Source organism: Pipistrellus hanaki (genome assembly GCF_964339955.1).
Source record: "Pipistrellus hanaki genome assembly, chromosome: 11".
In the NCBI taxonomy this organism is placed as follows: domain Eukaryota; kingdom Metazoa; phylum Chordata; class Mammalia; order Chiroptera; family Vespertilionidae; genus Pipistrellus; species Pipistrellus hanaki.
The window spans coordinates 41,739,609-41,763,065 of NC_140513.1; the positions used below are offsets into that span (position 1 = coordinate 41,739,609).

Here is a 23,457-nt window from a genome sequence, read left to right on the forward strand (position 1 = left end):
CAGACAGAAAGCAGACCATGGGTCTCCAGGGTCAGAAGGAGTGCGGAGTGAGTACTGTTGGTGCAGGGTTTCCCTTTGGGAGGAAGGAACATCCTGCAACTAGACGGTGATGATGCTTTGCCAGCATCGTGAGTGTCCTTCAGGCTCAGGAATGACACCATTTAAAATACAAACAATAATTTTTATTTATTTATGGAGTTGAATCACCCCAAGGGAGAAACAAAGCATAGAATAAGAAAGAAGAATAGAGAGAGAAAAAAAGACCCAAAAATACTCCGAATAATGACAGTTAAAAAATAAAGAATTGAATTTCCCCATGAAGAAAAGTAAACCATAAAAAGGAAGGAAAATAGAAGAAAAAGGTCAATGAGAGGCGGTAGCACCAGTTTTCCTGAGGGGAGAAAGCCAGCAGTCTCGTCCAGCAGCTCTGGAGCTGGCCCTGCTCGGGTTTCAGGAGGCAGCTCCTCCTCTGACGCAGGACCCTGGGCAGGCTCCAGGGAGGGCTCCTCATCCAGGGGGCTTGGGGCCTCAGTCTTGTCTGCAGCAGCCTCCAAGGCAGGCCCCAGCTCCACAGCCGCCACTGGAGAGGCTAATGGAGGTGGCAGGACCTCTGGAGGTGCCCACGCCTCATCAGACTCCTCATCGGACGCCTCTGTCTGGATTTCAGGTGTTTCTGCAGGAGCCTCCTCTGCCTCCTGGGCCGGTGCTGGGTTGTGAGAGGAGAAGAGATCACCCACATGCCTGCATTTCCTTGTGCGCCCTTCACCCCCCTCCATTCCCTAGGACAGAACACAGGCCAGAGCCTTCCAGAGAAGCCACAGCCCAGGACCCACCACAGGACGCCCTCCTCGCTGACAGTCCAGCAGGTGGGTGGTCTGAGGCTGGGCTTTGGCCCTGGCCAGTCTCGGGGGGAGCTCCCAGTGTGGCTGGCACTGAGCCCTCCCCATAAGCTCACATGCACCTCCACCCCATCCCCCACCCCCACCCCCCAATTCTATTCCCACCTTCTCACCCTTAGGCTCTGCCTCCGGGGGCTCTAGGTACTCTGGTCTGGTGTGATTATCATTGGCATTTTGCCCCATGTAGGCACATGCTGGGGACCTCCTGCTGAGCATGGGAGAATCCAGGATGGGGCTTAAAACTCTCCTCAGCCTAGGGTTCCTGATTGGAGGCTTCCAGAACCTGTACTCCTTTGGGGGAGGAAGCCCACTCTGTCCACTCGAGTGCTCTCGTTCTCTCATCACCCAGCTGACGAAGTACGTTTTGGGCCTGCGCTGCCCCTCAGTAGTGAAGGCGTGGCCGGGGTCTTCATTGACTCCCTGCTGTCCATTTAGGACCCGATGACAGCTCTGCAATGACAGTGACCGACAGCCGATTCGGAGGCCTTAAGCCCTGCCTGGCCCTAGTTGCTGCTGCTTCTGCCCCTTGGACCTTCTGCTCCCGGATCAGGGCCAGCCGTGTGTATGCACAGACCCCCTCCCACGGGAAATGAGTCACCTCCAGGGCTCAGGATAGACCTCCAGAAGAGGGTGCCACCCACACTCCACGTCCACCCAGCCAGCCTTGACCAGGGGTGTGAACGTGACTGGTCCACCAGGCTTCTGACCCCTCCTCAGCCTGTTCCTGCTCAGACCCTTTTTATGTGAACCCCCCTCACACACACACACCCCTGGAGGGGACATCAGGCTGCTCAGGTGGGTCAGAGTGGTGGCCTGACCCCCACACAGCCACCCTGGGCCTCCCTGCGGTACCTCTGGGTCCAAATATCTTAAGGGCGACAGGGGTCTGCGCTCAGCACTGAACCAGTGTCCATCAATGCAGAACATCCTCTCATTCCTGCCTGTGTTGGGGCGTCGGGCTCGGTAAAGAGGGAGACAACAAGAAAACATGGTGTCCTCTCCAGTGCCTCTATCCGAGTGAGGCGGGAAGGGGCAGTTATAGAATGTAGCTGCCTGGTTACTGGGTTCCGTTGGCACCATCGTCAGGAAGTGAGGTCGCCTGTGGGTCCCCTACCCTGAGCCTCTCCTCAGACATGAGCCATGACCTTCCATATATATATATGGAAGCTTATGGGGAATTGTGGCAAATACTCTGAATGAGATCACCTAATAGTCCTTCCCTTCTCCCTTAGCTCTGTAGAGTAAAATCCTGTGGTACCCCCACAATCACAACTAATAATTGGCTCTCATATTTTCCCCTGCTCCCCCCTGAGATGTTCTTGACTTCTTCAAGGGAGATGTGGCTAGGAAGTGACTGAGATTTCCTAAGTTCAATGGATGATGTGCTAAATACTGTTAATGGATCATTGTTGTTTCATAACAGTGCAGATAGACTCAAAAATATTGCTTTTCTTAACTTCAAAGCAATAAAATCAAATTACAGCCAAGTTTTACCTCAGTCACTTCCTCAGCGTCCCTAAATTTGGTCATGTGACATAGTTCTAACCAAGCAGACCTAAGCATGAATCTGTTGGGAAGGTTTAGGAAAAAGCCTCTTAAAAAAAAAAAAAAAAAAAAAAAAAAAAAGAGAGGCATATGCCCTAGCCGGTTTGGGTCAGTGATTAAAGTATCAACCAGAGGACCAAAGGGTTATGGGTTTGATATCAAAACCTCGGTTGCAGGTTCTTTTCCTGGCCCCATTGTGGGCACAACTGGGGGGTGCAACCAATTGGCGTGTCTCTCCCATATCAGTGTTTCTCTCTCTCTACCTCTCTCTCTTTCCCTCCCCTCTCCTTTCCGCTCTCTCTAAAAATCAATGAAAAAAATATCCTCACTTCTCAGGTGAGGATTTAAAAAATACATACATATATATAAAATTAAAAAGAGGCATATGCAGCTGCTGCCATCCACTCCTTCTCTCCCATCCCCACGTCCCTTCTGTTGCAGGCTTGGAAGAGGATTTGCTGCTATAGCTGGGGTGGCCAACTCACCAGCAAAGGCTGAAAGATAAGAAAACTGCAGAGGCAGCAGGCCTGACATAACTGAGCTGCTGCGCTCAAGCCAGCAGCTGCCTACCCCAGAATTCAAATTATGCAAGAAAAATAAACATTTATATATTCAAGTCACTCTTAGTCAAGGTTTCTGTTACTTGCAGCCAAAATTATTTCTGATTAAAACAGAGGTGGACTGGCTTTCCCACCGAAGTGGTTGTAAAAGGTATGAGGATTGCATTTTGGAATTCTACTTTGTAGAATTGTGGAAGAAAAAAAACATAAATATTCAAATCCCTAGTATAAAGTCAAACATCTCAACTACTTACAGATGAGTACTTAAACCTAGGCTCAGGGACAGAAAGTGATTTGCCTATGGCTCCATATGTGATGGGACTAGCCTTGGGTAAAGAAGGGTTAATACATTCACACATTTTTTATGTTGCAAATGAGGCTTAGAATGGTAAATACAGACTTCTCCCAATTCCCAGCTCTATAACTTTGATTGTCTTATTCTCGACTTAGCTTTCAATTCACTAGACTTATTTTATCTCAATTTGCCTCCCACTTAGCCAAAAGCATCTCCCACAACCAAAAGTTATATATCAGTTTCATTACTTTTTCCTGTCATAAAGCAATACCGACATTCCTCCATAAAAACCCTGTGAAACAGCTGTTTCAATTAAGTGCTTCTCAGGTATTTGAAGAAAATTCTAATGGTGGTAATGGTTATACGCTGTGTATGAAATCTGATTCCTTGTTCTATCCTTTTCTTTTCTATTACAAATACCATACACCCCACAAGCAAGCTCACACTATTCTGGACAGTGTAGTCTTGGAAACAAATCTGCCAAGAAAGATGGCCAAGAAATGGCACTTGATAATAAATAAATAAAAACATATATCTGAACATAAAGGTAATCCTATAGCTGGAGTGTTGGCTTTGGTAGTGGGGGGTGTGGGGGAGGAGGGTGTCTCCTCTCTCTCTCTCTCTCTCTCTCTCTCTCTCTCTCTCCCCTCTCTCTCTCTCTCTCTCCCCTCTCTTCTCTCTTTCTCTCTCTCTCTCCTCTCTCTCTCTCTCTCTCTCTCTCTCTCTCTTCTCTCTCTCTCCTCTCTCTCTCTCTTCTCTCTCTCTCTCTTCTCTCTCTCTTCTCTCTCTCTCTCTTCTCTCTCTCTCTCTACATAGATTATAGCTATACATTTTTCTAATTAAGTTCCCATTGAGTGGCCTCAACAAAGCTGCATTCTATTGTAGCTCAGTCCCCAAAGTGCTGGAGAAAACTTTATGCTACTAAATTGCCACAGCAGAAGTGATGGAAATCATTAATAGCTCTGATAATGCAGGCATTAAGGTTTGTATTATGGCTTAGGGGGTTGTTTCTAATGAAACAATGGTTTACTAAACTGCAACCATTAACGATATCACAAAATATAAATCTCTACCTGTGGACACCATCTGGTACATTCATTGGGAGTAGAGTTGGCAATGAGGTATGCCTCAAGTATTTGGAAGTGATAACCTTGTATCACAAATCGAGTACTAAGTCAACACGAAAGGAATAGAGCCAGTATATGCCAAGGGGTTCCATGCCAGTAAGACTAAACTATTAGGGGAACAAAGATATTATAAATCCTTAGAAATGATGTCAGTCAGGAGAGGAGATGTTAATCAGAAGAGGAGATGGTCTGAAATGAAAACAGACCAAAAGAGTAACAATGACACATGTTAAATCACCTAGTCAGATTTGACCAGGGGAAAGGAGTCTTATCCAGCAGACTTGCAGCATTATAATTTTTTTAATTTATTGGTGTGACTTTGGTTAATAATATATGTTTCAAATATACAATTCTATAATACGTAATCTGTATGTTGTATTATGTGCTCACCACCCGAAGTCTTGTCTCCTTTTGTCACCATATACAGCAAATGCCATTTTTGCATTTCTCTTTGAAGTTACCAAATCAGAATAATTCTGTGAAAGAACAACAACAACAAAAATAGCTTCTTTAGATTTACTTGCTGAAGCCATTTATTCCACCATTACAAAAACAGAGGACTTGTCAACATTTGAAAGTGGATCATTTCTTGCTCCATGTACTGAAGAATGGGCAAGAACAATGGAAGAGGCACAATGGTGTAGAGTTTGGACTGTGCAGTTTTATTTCTGCAAGGAGCTCTTTGTTTCATTACTGGGAAATCTAATGCCTGCATTTGAGTTTTGGCTCAGTGGCTCCAGAAGGGCATGGCTTTTGTCCTTCTCTTCACTCACTCCCCTCCTCTGCCAAAGCACAGCCTTGAATTATATGAGATTCTGTGATGTCCAGAGGGAAGGGAGGAAAATGCTGCCTAGAGCAAGCACTGGCTTTGGCCCTTTCTGCAACTTAATTCCTCACATCCCCAGTAAGTTTGCAAACGAGACCTGAGGTGATTGAGCATGTGCATTGGCCAAGCCTCCCTAATTAATACCCCAGCCATTCCTTCATGCCAAAGTAAGCTTTCCACTCACATTGCAACATGTGTGGGTAGTGAAGGAAATGACTAATTTGTATCATTTGGAGAGGAAACTCTTGTCACTTGATATTGTCCTTAAACTGAGGGGGTCTTGTCTCCAGCTGAAGATGTCAGCAGGGTTGTCATTCTCGATGTTGCTATTTATGCTGGTCGCCCACCGAGGATGTGGAGACTTCCACTGGTTGCAGGATCACTACACAGCACAGATCTATTGATGCTGATGGCAGCTGGGTAAGAATCTGAAGCAATTGCAGAGGTGCTGTGAAAGGGAAAGAAAATTGAGATGGATGGTGAATGTGAGAGGTTTGCAAGCACCAAGAAGCCTCAACAGGGATCTTGAGTTGAGATGCCTCACTGACAGAACCTATGGAGTTAAGTACCTACTCCCAGAGTCACGCCTGCAGGGTTCACCTGCAAAGGTAATAGCAGCTTTTTCTGTCCAATCTTGTTAGAAGAAACACGCCGACCCCAAACAGTAGAAATCACATCTAAGAAACTTCATTGGCAGAGAAATACCTACCGTATATTAATGTGACAAATGAACAATTAACCCAAGTCCAGCAAACAGCTAATCTTTTAGCAGAGCCGTACATTAGGAATTCATTTTCTTCTTGGTACTTAGGAAATAAAGAAGATATTGAAAAGGAGGCTTGCCTGAGACGTGCATGACATGCATGACCCTGAGGTGCAATGAACTTGACTGAGACAAAGGCCGCCCTGAATTTGCAGAACATCACATGTATAGATATACAAACATATGTGCATATACATAACGAGGACAAGAAGTGCTTAAAGGAGGCGGCATTTTCCCAGCATGGAAAGAAATAATTTCTCAGCATGAAAAGCAAACAAAGAGCTTCTTGCAGAAATAAAACTGCTATGCTTATTCTTATAAGGATCAGATAATCAGTACAACCACCTACCATATTTTAAGTCAGAGATGATTATGATGATTGGAGTTTAGAGTTTTCTGGGATAATGAAAGCAAGCATTCAGTGGGCCATCTGGTCAGTAGATGGCTTCTGGCCCAAGCTGACTGCACCTAAGTTGATGAGAAATCCTTTTATAGATTTTGCTGCTGTTTCACATTGTACCGAATAAGGACCCATCATGGCAAGAGCATAATATTTTGGAATGGGACATAATGACAACCTGCAGATTGAAGGGGGTGGCTTTCATTTTGGAAAAGATGCTTACAACCCACCAGATTCAAAGTGGAGGTGGCAGATGGGGAAAAGGGGACTAGGTTCCTCGCCTGCAGGGTTCAATGAATGGACAAGCCTGCTTTGCCAAACTGCTGATAACTCCAGATAACTTGGCAGGCTTCTCCCAGAGTCATCGCTAAGAGGGCATGAGAAGAAAAAACAAAACAAAACACATAGAGTACAGATTTTAATACGGAGGGGAGGGGATTTTCTGTCTAATAAATCTGAAAAACAATCATAAGTGATTGGGTTGTGGACATCAGTCCTTTGTAATTCTTTTGCATGCATCACTTCTTAACAAATATACAGACATCATCAGCACTTCCTACAAAGGCATGTTTCCTTCTGTCACTCTAAAGTTCAGGAAAGAAAAACTCCACTAATGATACTTTGCTTTATCTATTTGTTGTTGTTGTTTTTTTGTTTGTTGTTGTTTTTTTGTTTTGTTTTGTTTTTTGAAGTACAAACGGGCTCTTCTCATTCATAGCATGGTATGAATCATTATGCTGCTTATGTAATATTTGTTTCTAATTCAACCAATGACAGCTCTGAAATCTAGCAGTCTCAGAGGCCTATCAGAAATGTTGTATTGCCCAAATTCTTGACATGATTAAACCACACAGTATTTTGAATGACCATCTCTCACTGTGACCCTCAGCTATGAAAAAAGATAGAGGAATGTAAAGGCATTTTCAAAAGTCTCTTTCTAGGAGTGTTTCATTTCATTCTTCAAAGACACTTAGTATTTTACTGCTGGAGGTACCACAAATTATCTAATTTAACTTCTTTATTCTACAAATTAAGATGAAATTCAGTTATGAGATTTATAAGTAGAGAAATGTTATCAAGCTGTTCTCCTTCCCTCTTACAATGCTCTTTTTAAAATGTCTTTTATCAAAGCAGTACTTGATCATTAAAATAGTGTAGAAGCCAAATTCCACCCTTGCCCAACCCAAAGTCTGCTAAATACTTAACTTTAAATAATATGCTAATAACTAGATTCTTTAATCCCTTGATTTAAAAAATCATTAATTGACTTGTCATTAAAAATGTTACTACCCACTTCAGCTGCCCTTTTTCTACTTCAAAATTGTATAGTATTGTTACTATTATTACTTCTAGTAATATTTTGTAGCATTAAATGATATACTAAGATATCATGACTTATTTCATCTATGTGTTACAGTTTTTCTTGACTCTCTATATATAAGATGAGGATGTGCCTGTCCAAATCTCTGTCCTTCCAAACCCCAATTCCTGCCCTCAGATACTTATGCTTATACTATATTCTATAACCATAATTATATGTAGGTCTTTGATGCTTCAAATGAATTTATTTTTTTTAGAAAACCATTAACAGACTAGGTGGTTGTTTATTTGTTCCCATGGAGCCAAGTAATTCTAGGATTACATTTCATTTCTATGTGAGTCTGAGGAGACAACCCCTGTACCACACTAAGAAGAATTATTCAAGAATCTAGGTCAATAGAATCTCTTACCCTGCATCCAAGTCTCAACATCAGGTCATATTTTAGTTTGCTTCATATTTTTACAATGACTTTCTCATTAGGCTTTTGTTTTTCCTGGAGTTAGTAATCATATTTTCTTTTCTTTTTTTTTTAGAGAAGTGCATGTGTTCTTTATTGTATTCCATAGACTTTTCTTTGTAATGCTTAGAAATCATTCCATTTTTCTTCTTGATGATATTCTTAGTTTGTTGGCTTCCTATATAAAACTTATCCATTGCTTTCAAGGCCTATTGAGATGTCCTTCAGCTAAGATTTCATTTCATTGGACTCTGTAACATTTAGTGTCCAGGCCAAAAAACAAAACCAGAAACCACTTTAGATAATTAAAGCAGGGAGGACTGAATTACCTCTTGAAGGAATTCATTACGAAAGCACTGGAAGGACAGAAAGAGCACAAGGAAGAAGGTGGTATTACCTCGGGATAGTAACTGCAGTAGGAGCTCCTGAATCCACACTCCCCTCTGCCACCAACCTCTAATCCCCTGATGCTCCAGGAACATACTAGTTGGATGTTGTACCAGTGTGGCTGGCCCACTTGTGTTAAAGCTACTGAAGTCACTGCCAGAACTGAAGGTCTTCTACCTTCCCCCATATTTTCATTTCATTCAAAATTCTTCCATTGGATGAAACAAACCAGAACCCCCTGTCAATGAAGTCTCAAAAGATAATTTTCAATTTCCAGCCCCTGTAGTTTAGATGGAGGTATAGAGAATCAGTGTTGGGCTCAGAGTCACATACAGTATCTGGGATAGACTTTTGGGTTAGTTCCACCATTTTTTGATGGCTTACATCTTTCACTTCTTACAGTTTAAAAATGTTGAATTCCTTAACTAATTCCTCAGGAAAATAAGCCTGGAAGGTATATGTACTGAGTCTTTGCATGTTGGGAAATGTTTGCATTTGTCATCGCATTTGATTGATAGCTTGGTTAAGTATAGAATCCTAGGTTCAGAATAATTTTCACTTAAAATTGGAAGGCATTGATCTGTTGTCTTCTAGAATCCTGTATACCTCTCTTGAGAAATATGTTACTAGTCTGGTCCTCATTTCAGAGTTTTTAACTGTTTTTCTCCCAGGGGGGAAAAAGAGGGGGTAATGGCAATCCCTCAAAATCAGTTTTTCCTCAAACTATATTCTAAATATATTCAATATCTCTCTCTGTCAGGAGAGATCTGCCATCAGCCTGGAGTAGAACAGTAAATCTCTCAATTGAATTATGGCAATAGCCTCCTGACTGCTTTGTTTGCGTTCTTGGCCCCACCTCCCAAGAATATATTATCCACAGAGCAGCCAGAGTTACCTTTTAGAAATATAAGTCAGTTAATGTCATCCTTCCAATTCAAATGATTCCGTGGCTTCCTGTATCAGTGAGCTTTAGATGCAGGGCAAATCAGCCCCAAACTCGGTGGTCTGAAACAACAAATATTTGAATTTCTCTGACAATGTTGTGGGTCAGTGGGAAGTACTTCTGGCCTGGTTGAGTCTGTTTGAATTCTGATGGTCAGAGATGTCCTTCACTCACATGTCTGGCAGTTGGCAGATTAATTGGTCTGGAGGGGTGAAGATGACATCTAAGTTGAAGTAGCTCATCCTTGCTCCACGTGGCACTGCATCTTCCCTGCTTCACTTGGCAGTCTCAGATTCCCAAGGTTCTGAAGAGAGCAAGCCCAATGGACAGGTGCTCTTCAGGTTCCAGCTGGCATCATACCTACTAATGTCGCATCTCCTGAAGCAAATCACCTGGCCAAAGTTTCACTAGTTAATATAAATATATGGTCACTGGGGTCTGTGTAGATCTAAGAAATCAGGTGGCAGTCAAATGCCATAAAACATCATTCTATCAAAGAATGGACACTTCCTTTATTAAAGATTTTCCTAGACAATTCTAATCTTTGTTACTTTGGTAATCCATTACTGCATATCTGCTGTGTACCAAGGGCTGAAGATATAATTATCACTAAGACACAGACTCTGGTTTTAAGAGGCCATCAGAGTGAGACAGATGCACCCAAGTAATCTGTGGTTAAGGGAATTTAAGGAACCTGCCTGAATGGGAAAAGACGCATGTGCCAGCTGAAAGAGTTCACCACCTCTCAGTTTACAAGGACTGGCAAGCCCACAAGTAGATAGACAAACTTTGGCACAATTTTTGAATTTCATATATAAAGAAAAACCTTTAAGTACAGTTTAAGGAAAATTAAAACCAGGAATCATCAAAGGAGAAAAACATCAGGTTGACGTAAAATTTTTCTATATTATATGCAAGAATTCATGGGAGCGTGGAAAGATTGTGACCTAAGAATTTTTTCCCAAATTGTCTCTGTCTTTAAAGAGAAAAAGTCTTCAGATTCACAATGGCTTTAAAAGAAAAATCCCTTGAGTGTGCACCCTTCTTGGTGGAGAAATGAAATCATATTAGAAATTCTGGAATGGAGAATTGAAGTTATAAAAAAGTGTGAAGGTCATTCCTTCCTGGTTCGCCTTTAAAGGCAAGAATCCATTTTGATTATATTTATTTATTGTCAACCAGGTAGACTCTGTGGCCTGCAGCAATGGTGTGGTGGGTCCTGTTCTCAGCTGTTCTTTATTTCTGTTTCTGCTCTTTTCCCAGGAAGAAGAAACAATTCATTAGCTATATTCTTCCTTTCACCCTTTAGAGCAGGGGTCTTCAAACTTTTTAAAGTGGGGGCCAGATCACGGTCCCTCAGAGAACTGGAGGGCCGGACTATATGAACTACTAATTCCTACTGTAACACCTTGGCTGCGCTCACTGCCCAAAAAACCTGGCGGGCAGGATCAGACTCCCCTGGGGGCTGCATGTGGCCCGCGGGCCGTAGTTTGAAGACCCCTGCTTTAGAGGACTTATCTTAGCATACTTGAGGTATGCTTGAAATTGCTGATGCAGCCCTTCCAAAACGGATAAACTATTTACATGGTTTAGACACTGCTAGGATGATTAATTAACAACTTATTTACTGTTACACTAATGCAGAATTACATTCATTCATTCATGTTTCAATTTATTCAACAGATAGATATTAAGTGCCTCTATTTGCCAAACATTGTGTTACCCACTGGGGGGGAAATGGTGAAAATAACAGAGAATTACTTGCTTCATAATATTTATGACTGTAAGATAAGAAAAATATCTGAAAGTCCATTTTTATTGCTAATGATTTTAAGCACCTTTGGAATTTACATTTTTACAAACACATGTTGAATGATCTGAGCAATTAAAGATTTGGGTTGAGAAATATTTTCTGTTACCAAATGTTCTTCATCATATTGCTACCTAAGATTCATGAATGTTTTTATGCAAAAACAAATGTATAGAAAAAAAATGGCAGTGAGAAAAACTGCTATAATAGTGGTTAACTCTGGAAGTGGAAAAATAGAGGTGTTTTTTTTTTCTTTTGACTTTCTCAATTCACAGAATCATCTATAATCAGCATACATTACTTTCATATTAGTATATTAGTGGAGGTAACTCTAACTCCTGGTACAGTGGGGGAAATCATTGACTCATCACAACAAAAGTTCGTTCTTGCTTGAATCACACTCCAGAGGTTGTGCATGATTGGGGACAACGCCTTCAGGTATGATGCGAGGCCCAGACCCTCTCCATTTTGTGGCTCTGTCATCTTCAATAAGGACATTACCAGTGTTTGGGGGTTATTGTGCCCACGGGGAGTTTTTATGGCCAGGGGTATAGAAGGCCCATGAAATTATTTGGTCTGGACCTGCCAAGGCATTAGATGCAAATTAATTCAATGTTTGTCCAAATATAGCAGGTTAATATTTAAGTTGATAATTTTGTATGGCCCTCATATCCAAATGGCCCTTGGTAGAAAAATGTTCCCCACCCCTCGTCTAGATCTAGAGCAGACATACTCCACTTCCATCCACAACCCATTGGCCAGAACTCAGTCACTTGGCTACCACCTAACTGCAAGGGAGACTGACAAATGTAGTCAATTTTGTATTCCAGGGGGAAAGGGGAAATCGATCTTGGTGAACACGTAGCAGTCTCTACACTAGATGGAAAGGATGTATTTAAAAATAATAGTAATAATAATATTGTCAAAGGCAATATATTTTAGCATTCTAAACCTAATCATACCCTTTGACTTAGAAATTTTACTTCTAAGATCCTTTTCTGTTGGATATTCTCCCCTAGGTTATCCAGATTCATTCTCCACCCTTCTTTTCCCCTGCATTACAGGCTCCCTAGTAGTCTGACTTCTGTTTGGGTTCAGCTGATGGAAAGCACCAGTAGGTGATCAGAGACTAGGAGGAGTGAAAGCAGGAGTATATAGTTCCCTGCCCCACAGACCTTGAAAGGTCACCTGTTAGTGGTGGTTGCATTTTTCTAATGCAGGTCACAGCTCCTATTGAGAGGGGTCCCCCTCGAACCACCTCCACAGCCTCAGCTCCACTGTCTCTCAGTTCACTTCCTCTCTTTGCACCTTTCCACCTGGGAATGATGATCCCAGCTGCTTACCAGCTCTTACTGGTCTCCATTAGCACTGCCCACATTTTTCCAAATAGTCCTCAGTTACTCCGTTTACATGTGCCTTCTGTTTCTTTTCTGAATACCAACTAACAGACCATCCCAGAGAAATAATTAGATTTTTGAGATAAACATGTTCCAGCAACATTTAAAATAGCACATTTTTGGACTATCTAAGTGTCTAATCATTAGGAGGTGTTAAATACATTATAATGAATCTGTGATAGAAAAAAATACACTAATATGTGAGTTTTTCTCTACTTTTCTATCTCTCTCTACAGTAACCCTGTCTCTGTCCCAGGAAAATTCTGGCCAAATCTCTTCCTTGCCCTTCCTGTCCTCCCTCTTCCATCCTCATATATTTTTCATCAGGGTAAGTTACTGAGTTATGTGTGGGGGTTGAGGTCAGGGGGGCCACTACATCTAAAGAAGTAGAGACAATAGCTTGAAAAAAAGGGAAGAAGAAAAATTATACCATTGAGGGAATATGGGGAGTAAAAAGGGGGAAAGAAGATGTGAAGAGATGAATGGGCAAAGAACTTTGCCACATGTGTTTCCCTTTGTACAGCCACTCCTTCACGGAAACTTATAATAAATACCTTCATCATTCACAATACTCACCGAAACTTCTGAAATGAGGTTTCCGTTTCTTTGACGTGTGTTGATTCCTCACTGCAAACCCTGTGAGAAATGAATTGCTTGTGTATTTCCGTCCAGGCTGTTTGACACATCTGCACATCAGGGTGAGGGAACTGAAACACAGAAAGGTTGACTGCGTTTTGTAAGCCCTTTGTGCTCAGATCACCCATCCTGATGATAAAATGTTATAGTGAGATTGTGTTTTTAAGAATTCTACAAATCAGCACACTGTGTGTAGTTTTGTCCTTTTAAATTGTTTTATTTTCTGCTTGTAAAACTGAAATGTTTTAAATCTGAAAACTGTGTAGAGGGAGGAAAAGAGAAAAAGAGGGAGAATTAAAGAATAAAAAGGAACACAATGGATAACCATAGCATTCATTCACAAATCGTTATTAAATTGGAGTGCAGCAGTGAACAAAACAAAATCCCTCCATCTATAGAAACAACATCCTAGTGGGAGAGAAGCAGATAATGAGACAAAAAGTAACAGGAAGTAACATGAGATAATGCTATGAAGAGGAGTGGAACTTGGGGACAGAGGGTGAAAGGGGGATGTGTTAGATAAGATATTCCAAGAATATATCCCTATTGAGTAACATTTGACCAGAGACCTAAAGAGCCCACTTTTGAAAGATGAATGAAGTCCGAGAGCAGGCCAGGAGACTAAAGGGGGAAGAGCATTTTAGCAAAGAAAACAATAAGTACATGTCCCTGAGGCAAGAGCATGAGGGACACATTATTGTAAGTTGTGGGACTTTCTTATTTTCTAAGCCTGACTAATATTTTATATATACACTGAGTGGCCAGATTATTATGATCTCTGAATGCATCATAATATGGCCACTCAGTCTATATCTTATATAATAAAAGGCTAATATGCAAATTGTCCCCTCGACCAGTTCAATCAGCAGGCAGGCCGGCCAACCACCCATGTCCCCTCCTCCTGGCCAGACTGGCCAGACCTCACCCATGCATAAATTCATGCACCAGGCCTCTACACACACACACACACACTGAGTGGCCAGATTATTATGCATTCAGAGATCATAATAACCTAGCCACTCAGTGTATATCTCACATTTTGTTTATTCATTCATTTGTTGATGGATACTAGGTTGTTTTCATATTTTAGCTGCTGTGAATAATGCTGCAATGAACATGGGAGTGCGGATATCTACTAGTATACCCAATAGTGGGAATTGCTGGATTGCGTGGTAGTTCTCTTCTTAATTTTTGAGAAACCTTCACACTCTTTTCCATCATTACTGTGCCAATTTACATTTTCACCAGCAGCAAAGGGGGTCCCTTTTCTACACATCCTTGCTAACACTTGGTATATCTTGTTTTGTGTGTGTTTTTGTTGTTGTTGTTATGATAGCCATCATAACAAGCGTGTGGTGCTATCTCATTGTGGTTTTGATTTGCATTTCTCTGATAATTAGTGATGCTGAGCACCTTTTCATATACCCATTGGCCATTTGTATGTCTTCTTTGGAAAAATATCTATTTCAGTTTTTATTTAAGTCTTTTGCCCATTTTTTAATCTGTTTTGCTTTGAGTTGTATGAATTTTTTACATATGTGGGATATTAATTTCTTATTAGATATTTGGACAACCTGAATGAACCTGTAGGACATGTGTTAAGTGAAGTAAGCTGGACACAAAAAGATAAATATCACATGGCTTCCCTTATATATGTGGAATGTGACAGGGGGAAGATCTGATTCTGAGCTCTCTCACATGGCTACTGACCTGCTTCAATCCTCTCTGGTTGAGGACTGGAGATATCAGTTCTTCCCCAGCTGGGCCCTTCCTAACCCAAGAGGGAAAGAGTTTCTAAAACAGAAGCCACAATATTTTTATTATGTACTCTCATAAGAGACAACCCATCACTTCTGCCATATTCTAGTCATTGAAAGTCACCAGGTCAAGCCCATAGTCAAGAGGAGGAGTTATTAAGGTCATGAGTATCAGAAGGTGGGGAACATTGGGGACCATCTTGGAGGTGCCACCACAATAGCCATGTCCTTCAAGCTCATTATTTTATAGAATAGAAACCCATGTGGCTATAAACCTGGACTCTACCACTGCCTTGAGGCCCTCACAGGATGGTTGTGACAACACTTCTGTAAGGGCTTTGGAAATAGTTTCCAAAGGGTTTATTTTTCTTTTCTCATATTCCCTTGATATCCAATCCAGATCTGATCTGCATTCTTCATCCCGTCTAATGATTTGCCTTTCATGCATTTGTTATGCTATATTTTTTCTAGAGTGAAAATCTTCCCGTATTAACAAAGAAATGACAATGGGAATGAAAAAGGCAGAAGGACACTTCTCCAGATTCAGGGTAAGCTTTCTATTTAACTGTTTAACCCCAGTAACAGAAGTTCTGATGACACACAAAGATCTGCACATGTAGCAGAGATGAGGGCAACAAAACTGTATGTTAGGTAGGGCCAATGGAAAGTGGAATGTTAGATATGTATGTATTTGGCATTCGTTCTATCTTATTCCATAGTTATCTAGATTTGATTATAAACCTTGTTAGTCTCTAAACTCTGTATTCAAGGTCCACCATTAAATAATTTCATGTGGAAATGCTCCTCCATTGACGGCAACTTAACAGCAGTCAAGAAAACAACCTTAAAATTTAATCTTGCCTAAATTGTGTCATGATGCTCCACACAAAAAAATTCCTCCAACTCCAACTTCTATTTCAAGATAGAAAATCTGACTGAGCAATTTTTGATCTACATGCTTGCCTACTTCACCCTCACTTCCCTTTCTGGGCTTCCTCCCATCCCAGTGACGTCTTCATTTTCAGCATCTTCTGCAAGTACTACTACTTTACTCTATACTTGTTTTGTATCTGATTCTCTGAGACAGAAATTCATTCATACTCAAGTACTACTTTAGCCTAGTATTTGCAGACACCACTTCTTCCCTCATGTAATTACTATTTGGAAGGGTTTTTCTAAAGTTAGAGGAATTCTTAGGTAGCAAGCAGATGGCCATAGAGGGTGTGGAAGGGAGCCCCCAAAATTACAACAGATCTACTTGCTAGAGCCAAAATTTAAGCAAGGTTCAATCTCTTTAGGGTGAATGAATTAGGAGGGAGGTGTCAGAATGGACTGCTCATTATCTGAATCTCTTGTGCATATATTAGCATTAATTAATACATACATGAATATGTTCTACATTAATTTGTTGTTGTTGAAATATATCTGGGCAGACCATCTGCCTAAGGGCATGTGGGAAGCTTTCCCAAAATTCTCTTAGTAACCATGAACTAAAGAGTTTAGCCCTATATCGTCTGTCCTTGTTTGGACAAGGGATGTGTCAGCTACTCAGACAATTAGGTAAAGACTTGTTTACAGAGAAGAAGGCTAAGACAGGGAAACAATGGTGTTGGTACCTATTCTATGTAAATCAGAGATGAGTGATGTTTGCTAAATATTTAGTGCATACCCTGTACCAGGCACTAAATAAGCCATGACCTTATTTAATGAATTTATTTATTTATTTAATGAATTTATTTATTTATTTATTTATTTATTTATTTATCCCTAGGAGGGAGAAGAAGCTACAGTTTATTGGTTGAATAAGTGATCTCAGATATTTAACACATATTACCTCATTTAGTCCTCCACAATGGCCCTGAAGGTAAGTGACTTAAACCAATTTTACGGAGAAGAAAAGAGAGGCCCAGAAAATTTAATGTGTCTAAAGTCATAGAATGGGATTTGTGTTACCTTTGGCTCATTCCAGAAACTGCTCTAAGAGGATGTGTATTAGCTCTTACATGAAGAGACCCTGCGGTCAAACAGGCTGAGTCCTCAGGAGTCCTTCCTTAGAGTGAGAGAGGGAGACAAAAATCAACAGAGGCTTGGGAAAAAGCAAAATAGAGGGAACTGAAGGAGGAGGCTAGTGGTCCAATATGAAAAGAGAGAAAACAAAGAATAAAAAGAGGAAGGAAATGAACTTCAGGAAAGGAATATAGAAAAGAAGTGACCACAAAATAGGAGAGAAATTGGCAGGTTTTTCAAGAGGGAAACAATAAAAAATAATTTCTTAAGAGTCCTATTTCTAAACAATGTAACAGTCACTTGTTTCGATCTTTTAACTAAAAAGAAGTAATGACCATAGAAGGGAAAAGGAAGGAACTAATATTTGTTGAATTCTTCTGTCCAGGCCTCTACTAGCCTGTGGGTTTGGGGAAAATGAGGTACAGACATCCTCTCTCAGTGGAAGCAGTTCCACAAGCACCAGGCTTGGTGAATTGACTTCAGTCCCCTCTTGTTCCCTCATCTGGGAAACACCTATAATAATGTGCAGGATGGCTCTCCCTGCTGTGTGTTTGGCCTTGACTTACATGATCACATTATTATAACAGAACAGCATTTATTCCCATATTGTGGATTAGGAATCTGAGGCCCAAAAGGATTAAACTTTACACCACAGAAATGAGCATGCAAGCAAGCAAGCATACACACACACACACACACACACACACACACACACACACATGCACGCACTCACATGCACACCAATATTTCAAAATCACACAGAGAACAAATCCACTAAAAGTGTTAGTTGCAAGTAATTTGAAAGTTCAATAAATAATAAGGTAATTTATTAGCTGATCTAACTAAACACTCTGCAATAGTGTAGGCTTCAGGTTAGGATTGATCAAGGGATGGATTGATTTTTTTTACAATTCTCAGTTATGTCCTCACACCTTTGCAGTTGCAAAAGGCACTTATACTGCACTTCTTACAGCATATCTTCTAGTATTGCACAAAGCATCAGAAGAAAGCTTATTTTCCAGGAGTCCTAACAAATTTCTCCTTCATTCTTAATTGGTCCAAATTGGATCACATGTTTATTCTTAAACTAATAATTGTGGCCAGGGGGTAGGATTGTGCTCTACATATCTAATCTCTAGAATCTGGTGGGACATTTATTTCTCCAAAAGGATAAAGGCTAAGGAATTAGGTACCAGAGTTAAATTAAAGGTATGGCTGAAAGAATGAATGGGTTGTTGGGAGGGCAACCCGTGTGTCCACAACAGCAAATGTAGTCAATTTTATGTTATTATTTAATTATTTTCACCCCTTCACTACCTCCATGGGTGAAGTACACCTTCTGACTCCCATTGAAACTGTGATTCACTCTTCCCTGACCTTGACTTTAAACTTGGTCACATAACTTGTTTTGCCAAATGGAATGTTAAGATATATGACACAAACACAGCCAGATCTATCCTCCTGTACTTATGCTATCACCATATGATATAAACCAGGTAGCCCACTGGTCCAAGAGGTGACAGACATGTGGAGCAAACTAGGACCTAATCAGTAGCTTGCAGGCAAGTTCAGGGAGGAGGCCCAGCCTGGATAAGTCAATTCCCAACTGACCTGGGCCTATGAGCCAGAATGAATAGCTCTTGCACTAAGCTGTTCAATTTCGGAGTGTTTTAGGATGTAGCATTATGGTGGCAAGAGCTTACTGAGAGAACAATTACGTCAAATCTGATATGTGTTATTTTCTTACATGACAGAACAGACCATCACTCTGTTTTCTCTTCTTGGCTGCAGCCTCGCCTGGGTCTCAGCTGAAAATGAAGGCTGCGACTTTATCCTCCATTTTCAGTCTCATGAAAACATCTGATCTAGTGAGTGGGCTTTTGAAAATCCTTCTAGAGAGCTCTCTCGCTAGCACACCATGTTAGCTGGTCAGTTTCACCAGGCGGAACCACACAGCCATCGTTTCCAAATCCTGCCGAGCGAAACCTTGCAGTATTGGAATGGCTGCACCTCAGAATGTCATGTGATTTCTGTATCATAGGAATTTGAGAAACAGATGGTGAACACAGACGATAGCGCCAGTTGCACTGTGTGTATGGGGCAAAGGGGAAGGAGTGAACAGGGGCTGAGAATTAAGCAAATTCTGGAGGAGCACTGGAGGGAAGGAGAATGGCTGAGAGCTGGTCTTCATTCTGAAAATACAAGCACAGGTTGCAAGAAGTTGGGAAAGAAAAACACCTGACAAGCAGTTGCAATGGGGAGAAGAGGCAAAAAAAAATGTGTTTGTTTCTAAAGCAAGAAGGATTGTATGTTTAAACAGTTGTTTTTTAATCATACCAGAAAAATAAGCTGCAAAATTAATCAATTCACCTGTGCCTAACCTTTAGGCAGGTGGGCGTGTTGCTTGGGGAAATATGCAGGATCGGAAGAGTTGATGAAGGAACGAATGTACAGGAACCAGATTCAGACAAATAATACTGCACACCCTACATTCACCACGCCACCAGCTAGCACCCTGCTCCCCAGAAAACAAACCCCTTGCATTTTGAAGAGGGTGGGGGCAATTTGTGTGGACGTCTCAGATGGCTGATCTCCTAATTCTATCATGAAATGTATTTCCCCTGGAGCTGGCATTTATAGCTGAATCCTGGCACAGCTCCTGAAATGTTGCATCTGCACCACTAAACTGAGGTTACTTGTAGTTCATTAATATGCAAGCGGGGCCGTGAAATCATTCCTGTTTCTGACAGGAGTTCTTACATGCCTTTCTGGAATGCTTCATTTCTGAAGTGGTCTGGCACCAAGACTTTCCTTGTCTTCTTTTAATCAGCTCCATCTTGTCACTACATAAAGAGTTAAACACACACACACACACACACACACACACACACGCGCGCGCGCGCACATACACACACACACACACACACACACACACGCTTATTTCTGGAAATCTCAAGGAAGAGGCAGTGCATCTTTCTTTTTCCTTTCTAATTTTTTTTTTTGGCATCTCCCAGCCCCCTCCATGAGCACATCAAAGTAAGAAGTGACATGCAGTGCCCTGGAGCTCTTAGCAACATGCTTTTAGGTTTGGAAAATTTCATTTTCTACCTTATGATGATTACATGAGGAGAGATGAAATGCTCGCTTTGAGGTTTATTTGAGAAAGAGATGTAATAAATGCTGTGGCTTCCCACTGAATGAAGCAAATCCATTCTGGCCATATGGGGGATATTAAAAATTACATATGTGTGTGCATGCACACAGCCTGTGTGACTTCAGTGATGTTTGTGGTCCTCAATGCTGAAAAAGGAGACCTTGGGTGGCTTCTTTCAGAAAATGCTGAATAAAGTTTTTCATTTTATTCAGCTCTAAATGTATTTGATTTTGAACGAAAAAGGGTTTCCACCCTGTTGGAGCTATAGCAATCCTCTTTAAATCAGTCCCCCACTCACACCAACACACACACACACACACACACACAGGACTATAAGATTCACACAGACTAACATAACTTGCAGATTCCCTTAGCTAAAACCTACAAGTGTGCCAGCCTGTTGAAGAATTAACAAAGGTCCCTTTTCCAGAAAGTTAATTTTTTCCAAATACTGCAGCAGGGCAGAGGACATTTGTGTTTTGTTCTGGTATCATGATTTTTTTGTTTTGTTTTGTTTGCTTTGTTTTGGTCAATGTGTTTTTGCTTTTGCCCGGGGAGCTTCTCTATTAGCTGGGAGCTGAATAGAAAATGATAACCTCATCTTGTCTAGGAAACAGAGCCAGCAAAGGTAGAGAAATGTCTTCATGGCGTCCGCCCCATCCCACTTACTAGTAGTAGGAAAAGATGCTAGAAAGAAATCGAGTATTCACTGAATAAACCATTTTCCAGCACACAGAAGCATGCAATCTCGGGCATCATTCAAAGCTCTCGCATCACACATGCCGCTCTTTGTTCAGCCCACAGCTGGACCACACGGGTTGTAAGATGCAGGGTTTGCATAAGCTTCACCCATTAGCTGTGGCAGGACACCCTCCATAGAGTCAGTCTTCAACCACGCTCCAGGTCAGTTCTTCGGCATCTCTTAATCATAGTAGTCATTTCTGTTTGGAGCAGAACTATGAAATTTTGCTTGGGCTGCAGAAAGAAGAGAGATTCTGATCCTTTTTCATAAATAACCTAAGCCCCAGCTATTCAATAATAAGTAATTTTTGTTTACACGCATTTTTAAAGAAATAAGAAATTGCTTTGATTGAATGTTTACTATGTGTTCTCAGATGGATTTCCTGCCCTTATTCTGATCAACTCTTTATTTAAAGAAAGACGAAAACTTGTAAATATTTTTAAATGTTCAATTTTTTAAAGTTTTTAGTTAAGCCCCACACTCCCTTTGAGGCAGGTACTATTCTTATTTCTACTTTACAAAGGAAGAAAATACAATTCCCCCTCAGAGTCATACAATTCCTCTAAGGACATGCATGGATGGAGGAAAGATAGTTTCAAATCCTGGGCATTTGACTCCAGAGCCCATGCTGTCAGGCACGTGCTATACTGCCTCCTGCTGGTGGGAGGTTCATGGAGTCCCGGGGTTCTTCTGTTCCCATCTTCAGCACAGATATTGAAATTTCAGTCTACCAATTTATCCCCTATATAGGTTGCAAGCTCCTGGAGTTTTCTTAAGCATTTGTTCTCCAATATCTGACACTTCAGAACTGTTTGGAAATGTTTGTTGAGTGAAATAAAAAATAAACCAATAGGCAAAGAATGTTAGAGCATTTAAAGCCAATTGAGTGGAGAATATGCTTTTCTTTGGAGGGCCGGAATTAAGCCTCTAGTATGAAAATAAGAGATGGAAAGAGGCAGGGAGTTAGACTCAAGTAAGGGAAAGGAAAAGGATTTTTATGTTGATTTGACCCTTTCTCAATGCATTCTGCCACCATTGTTGGGAAAGTCACTGTTAGTAGGGAGAAGTGGGGGTAGAGAATGTGTCCACGCAGTTGGAGTGCTTATTGATCTTCCAAATAGAAAGTGCCATGAAATGGGTTATAGTTTTGTGTTCTCACTATCTGAGTAAGTGAGGAGTAAACTCGAGCAAGTTATTTTCCTTCTTTGGGCTCCAGTTTCTTAGTCTCCCAAGTGAGAAAACTGGATTTAAGGGTCCCGTTAGCATTGTGGAGAAATAGAGGCATATAATTTATACTAGAGGCCCGATGCACGAAATTTGTGCAAGTGGCTTAGCCCTCCCTGCCTTGGCTGCCTTTGCCCTTCAGCCCCAGCTGCCTCGAAGCCCCCGCCCACTGCTCATTCCAGAAGGTTGTTCTGGAAGGTCATTCTGCCACCCACTCTGATTAGCATAGTAACTCTTTATTATATAGGATTATGAAATGTTTGCTAGCATTTTGCAAATATGGCATGTGGGTAACTGTTATTATTATCGATTAGAAAAAATAATGCACCTTTGAATGCTTTTTATGAACCAGGCTCTCTCTATGTATTTATTCCTGCCCATTTTTATGAAAGCAAAAATTATGGTTCAAAAAAATTGTGTAATGTGCTCAGGCTCACATAGCTAGTAGATGGCTGAGCTGGGATTTGAATTCAGGTCATTCTGTCTCAGAAGTCCACACGAAGGCACATCAGGGATCCTGTGCTACTACAATGTCCCTCAGAGAAATCTGCCATCGTTTTGAATCAAAACGATGTTCCCATCCCTAATGAGTACCCAACTCCCATGTGGGATCCAGGCCTGCCCAGAGCTGACAATCCCTGAGAGAAGCTCCTCGGGGTCCCCTTGGACCATTAAAGAGCACTGGGTAGTGCTCCCCCTGACCTGCCTCCCCAGCAGCTGCCACACCTGCTGTTTGAGACCAGCAGCAGACTGAGGCAAAAGGAGCAAACTGTTCCCTAGAAACCAGCCCTTCCTGCTCCTCTCCTCGCTAATTCAGGGAAGCATCACATGACTTCACTGTCTCTAAGGCTGTCACTTGCCCATTCACTCACTACTTATTGGCAAAAATTTCTTCTGACTAGATGCCATCAGATCTTTTTTTCTTCTGTGTCTACTCTCTTCCAAATTTAAAATTTGCTTCCATTATTCTTTCAAAGAAATCAATAGCAATTCAATACAGATCATAAGAGCTTTTAAATGAATCATTCTTTGGCTTTGATCATTACATTCTAAAGGTATTTAAATGAACTATTTAAAGAATCCTAATAACCATAGTTTTTTATGAGTAGTTAAATCTTCTACACATATATATGTATATCTACATGTAAATATACATCTATGTCTATATATAAGGACTTATAAATACCATATGTATGCATGTATATAC

At 41.2% G+C, this 23,457-nt stretch overlaps 1 protein-coding gene across 1 annotated transcript in view; it reads right to left on the reverse strand.

Moving 5' to 3' along the window:
- Positions 1–9,524: 9,524 nt before the first annotated feature.
- Positions 9,525–23,457, reverse strand: part of LOC311630296 (uncharacterized protein) — a gene marked incomplete at its 5' end in the record, with an annotated part of 136,122 nt that continues 122,189 nt past the window's right edge. Inside the window, 2 exons of the mRNA XM_084899156.1 lie at positions 9,525–9,585; positions 13,307–13,437. Coding sequence (XP_084755282.1) covers positions 9,566–9,585; positions 13,307–13,437 — 151 coding nt within the window. The 3' untranslated portion in view covers positions 9,525–9,565. The remainder of the gene's footprint in view (positions 9,586–13,306; positions 13,438–23,457) is intronic.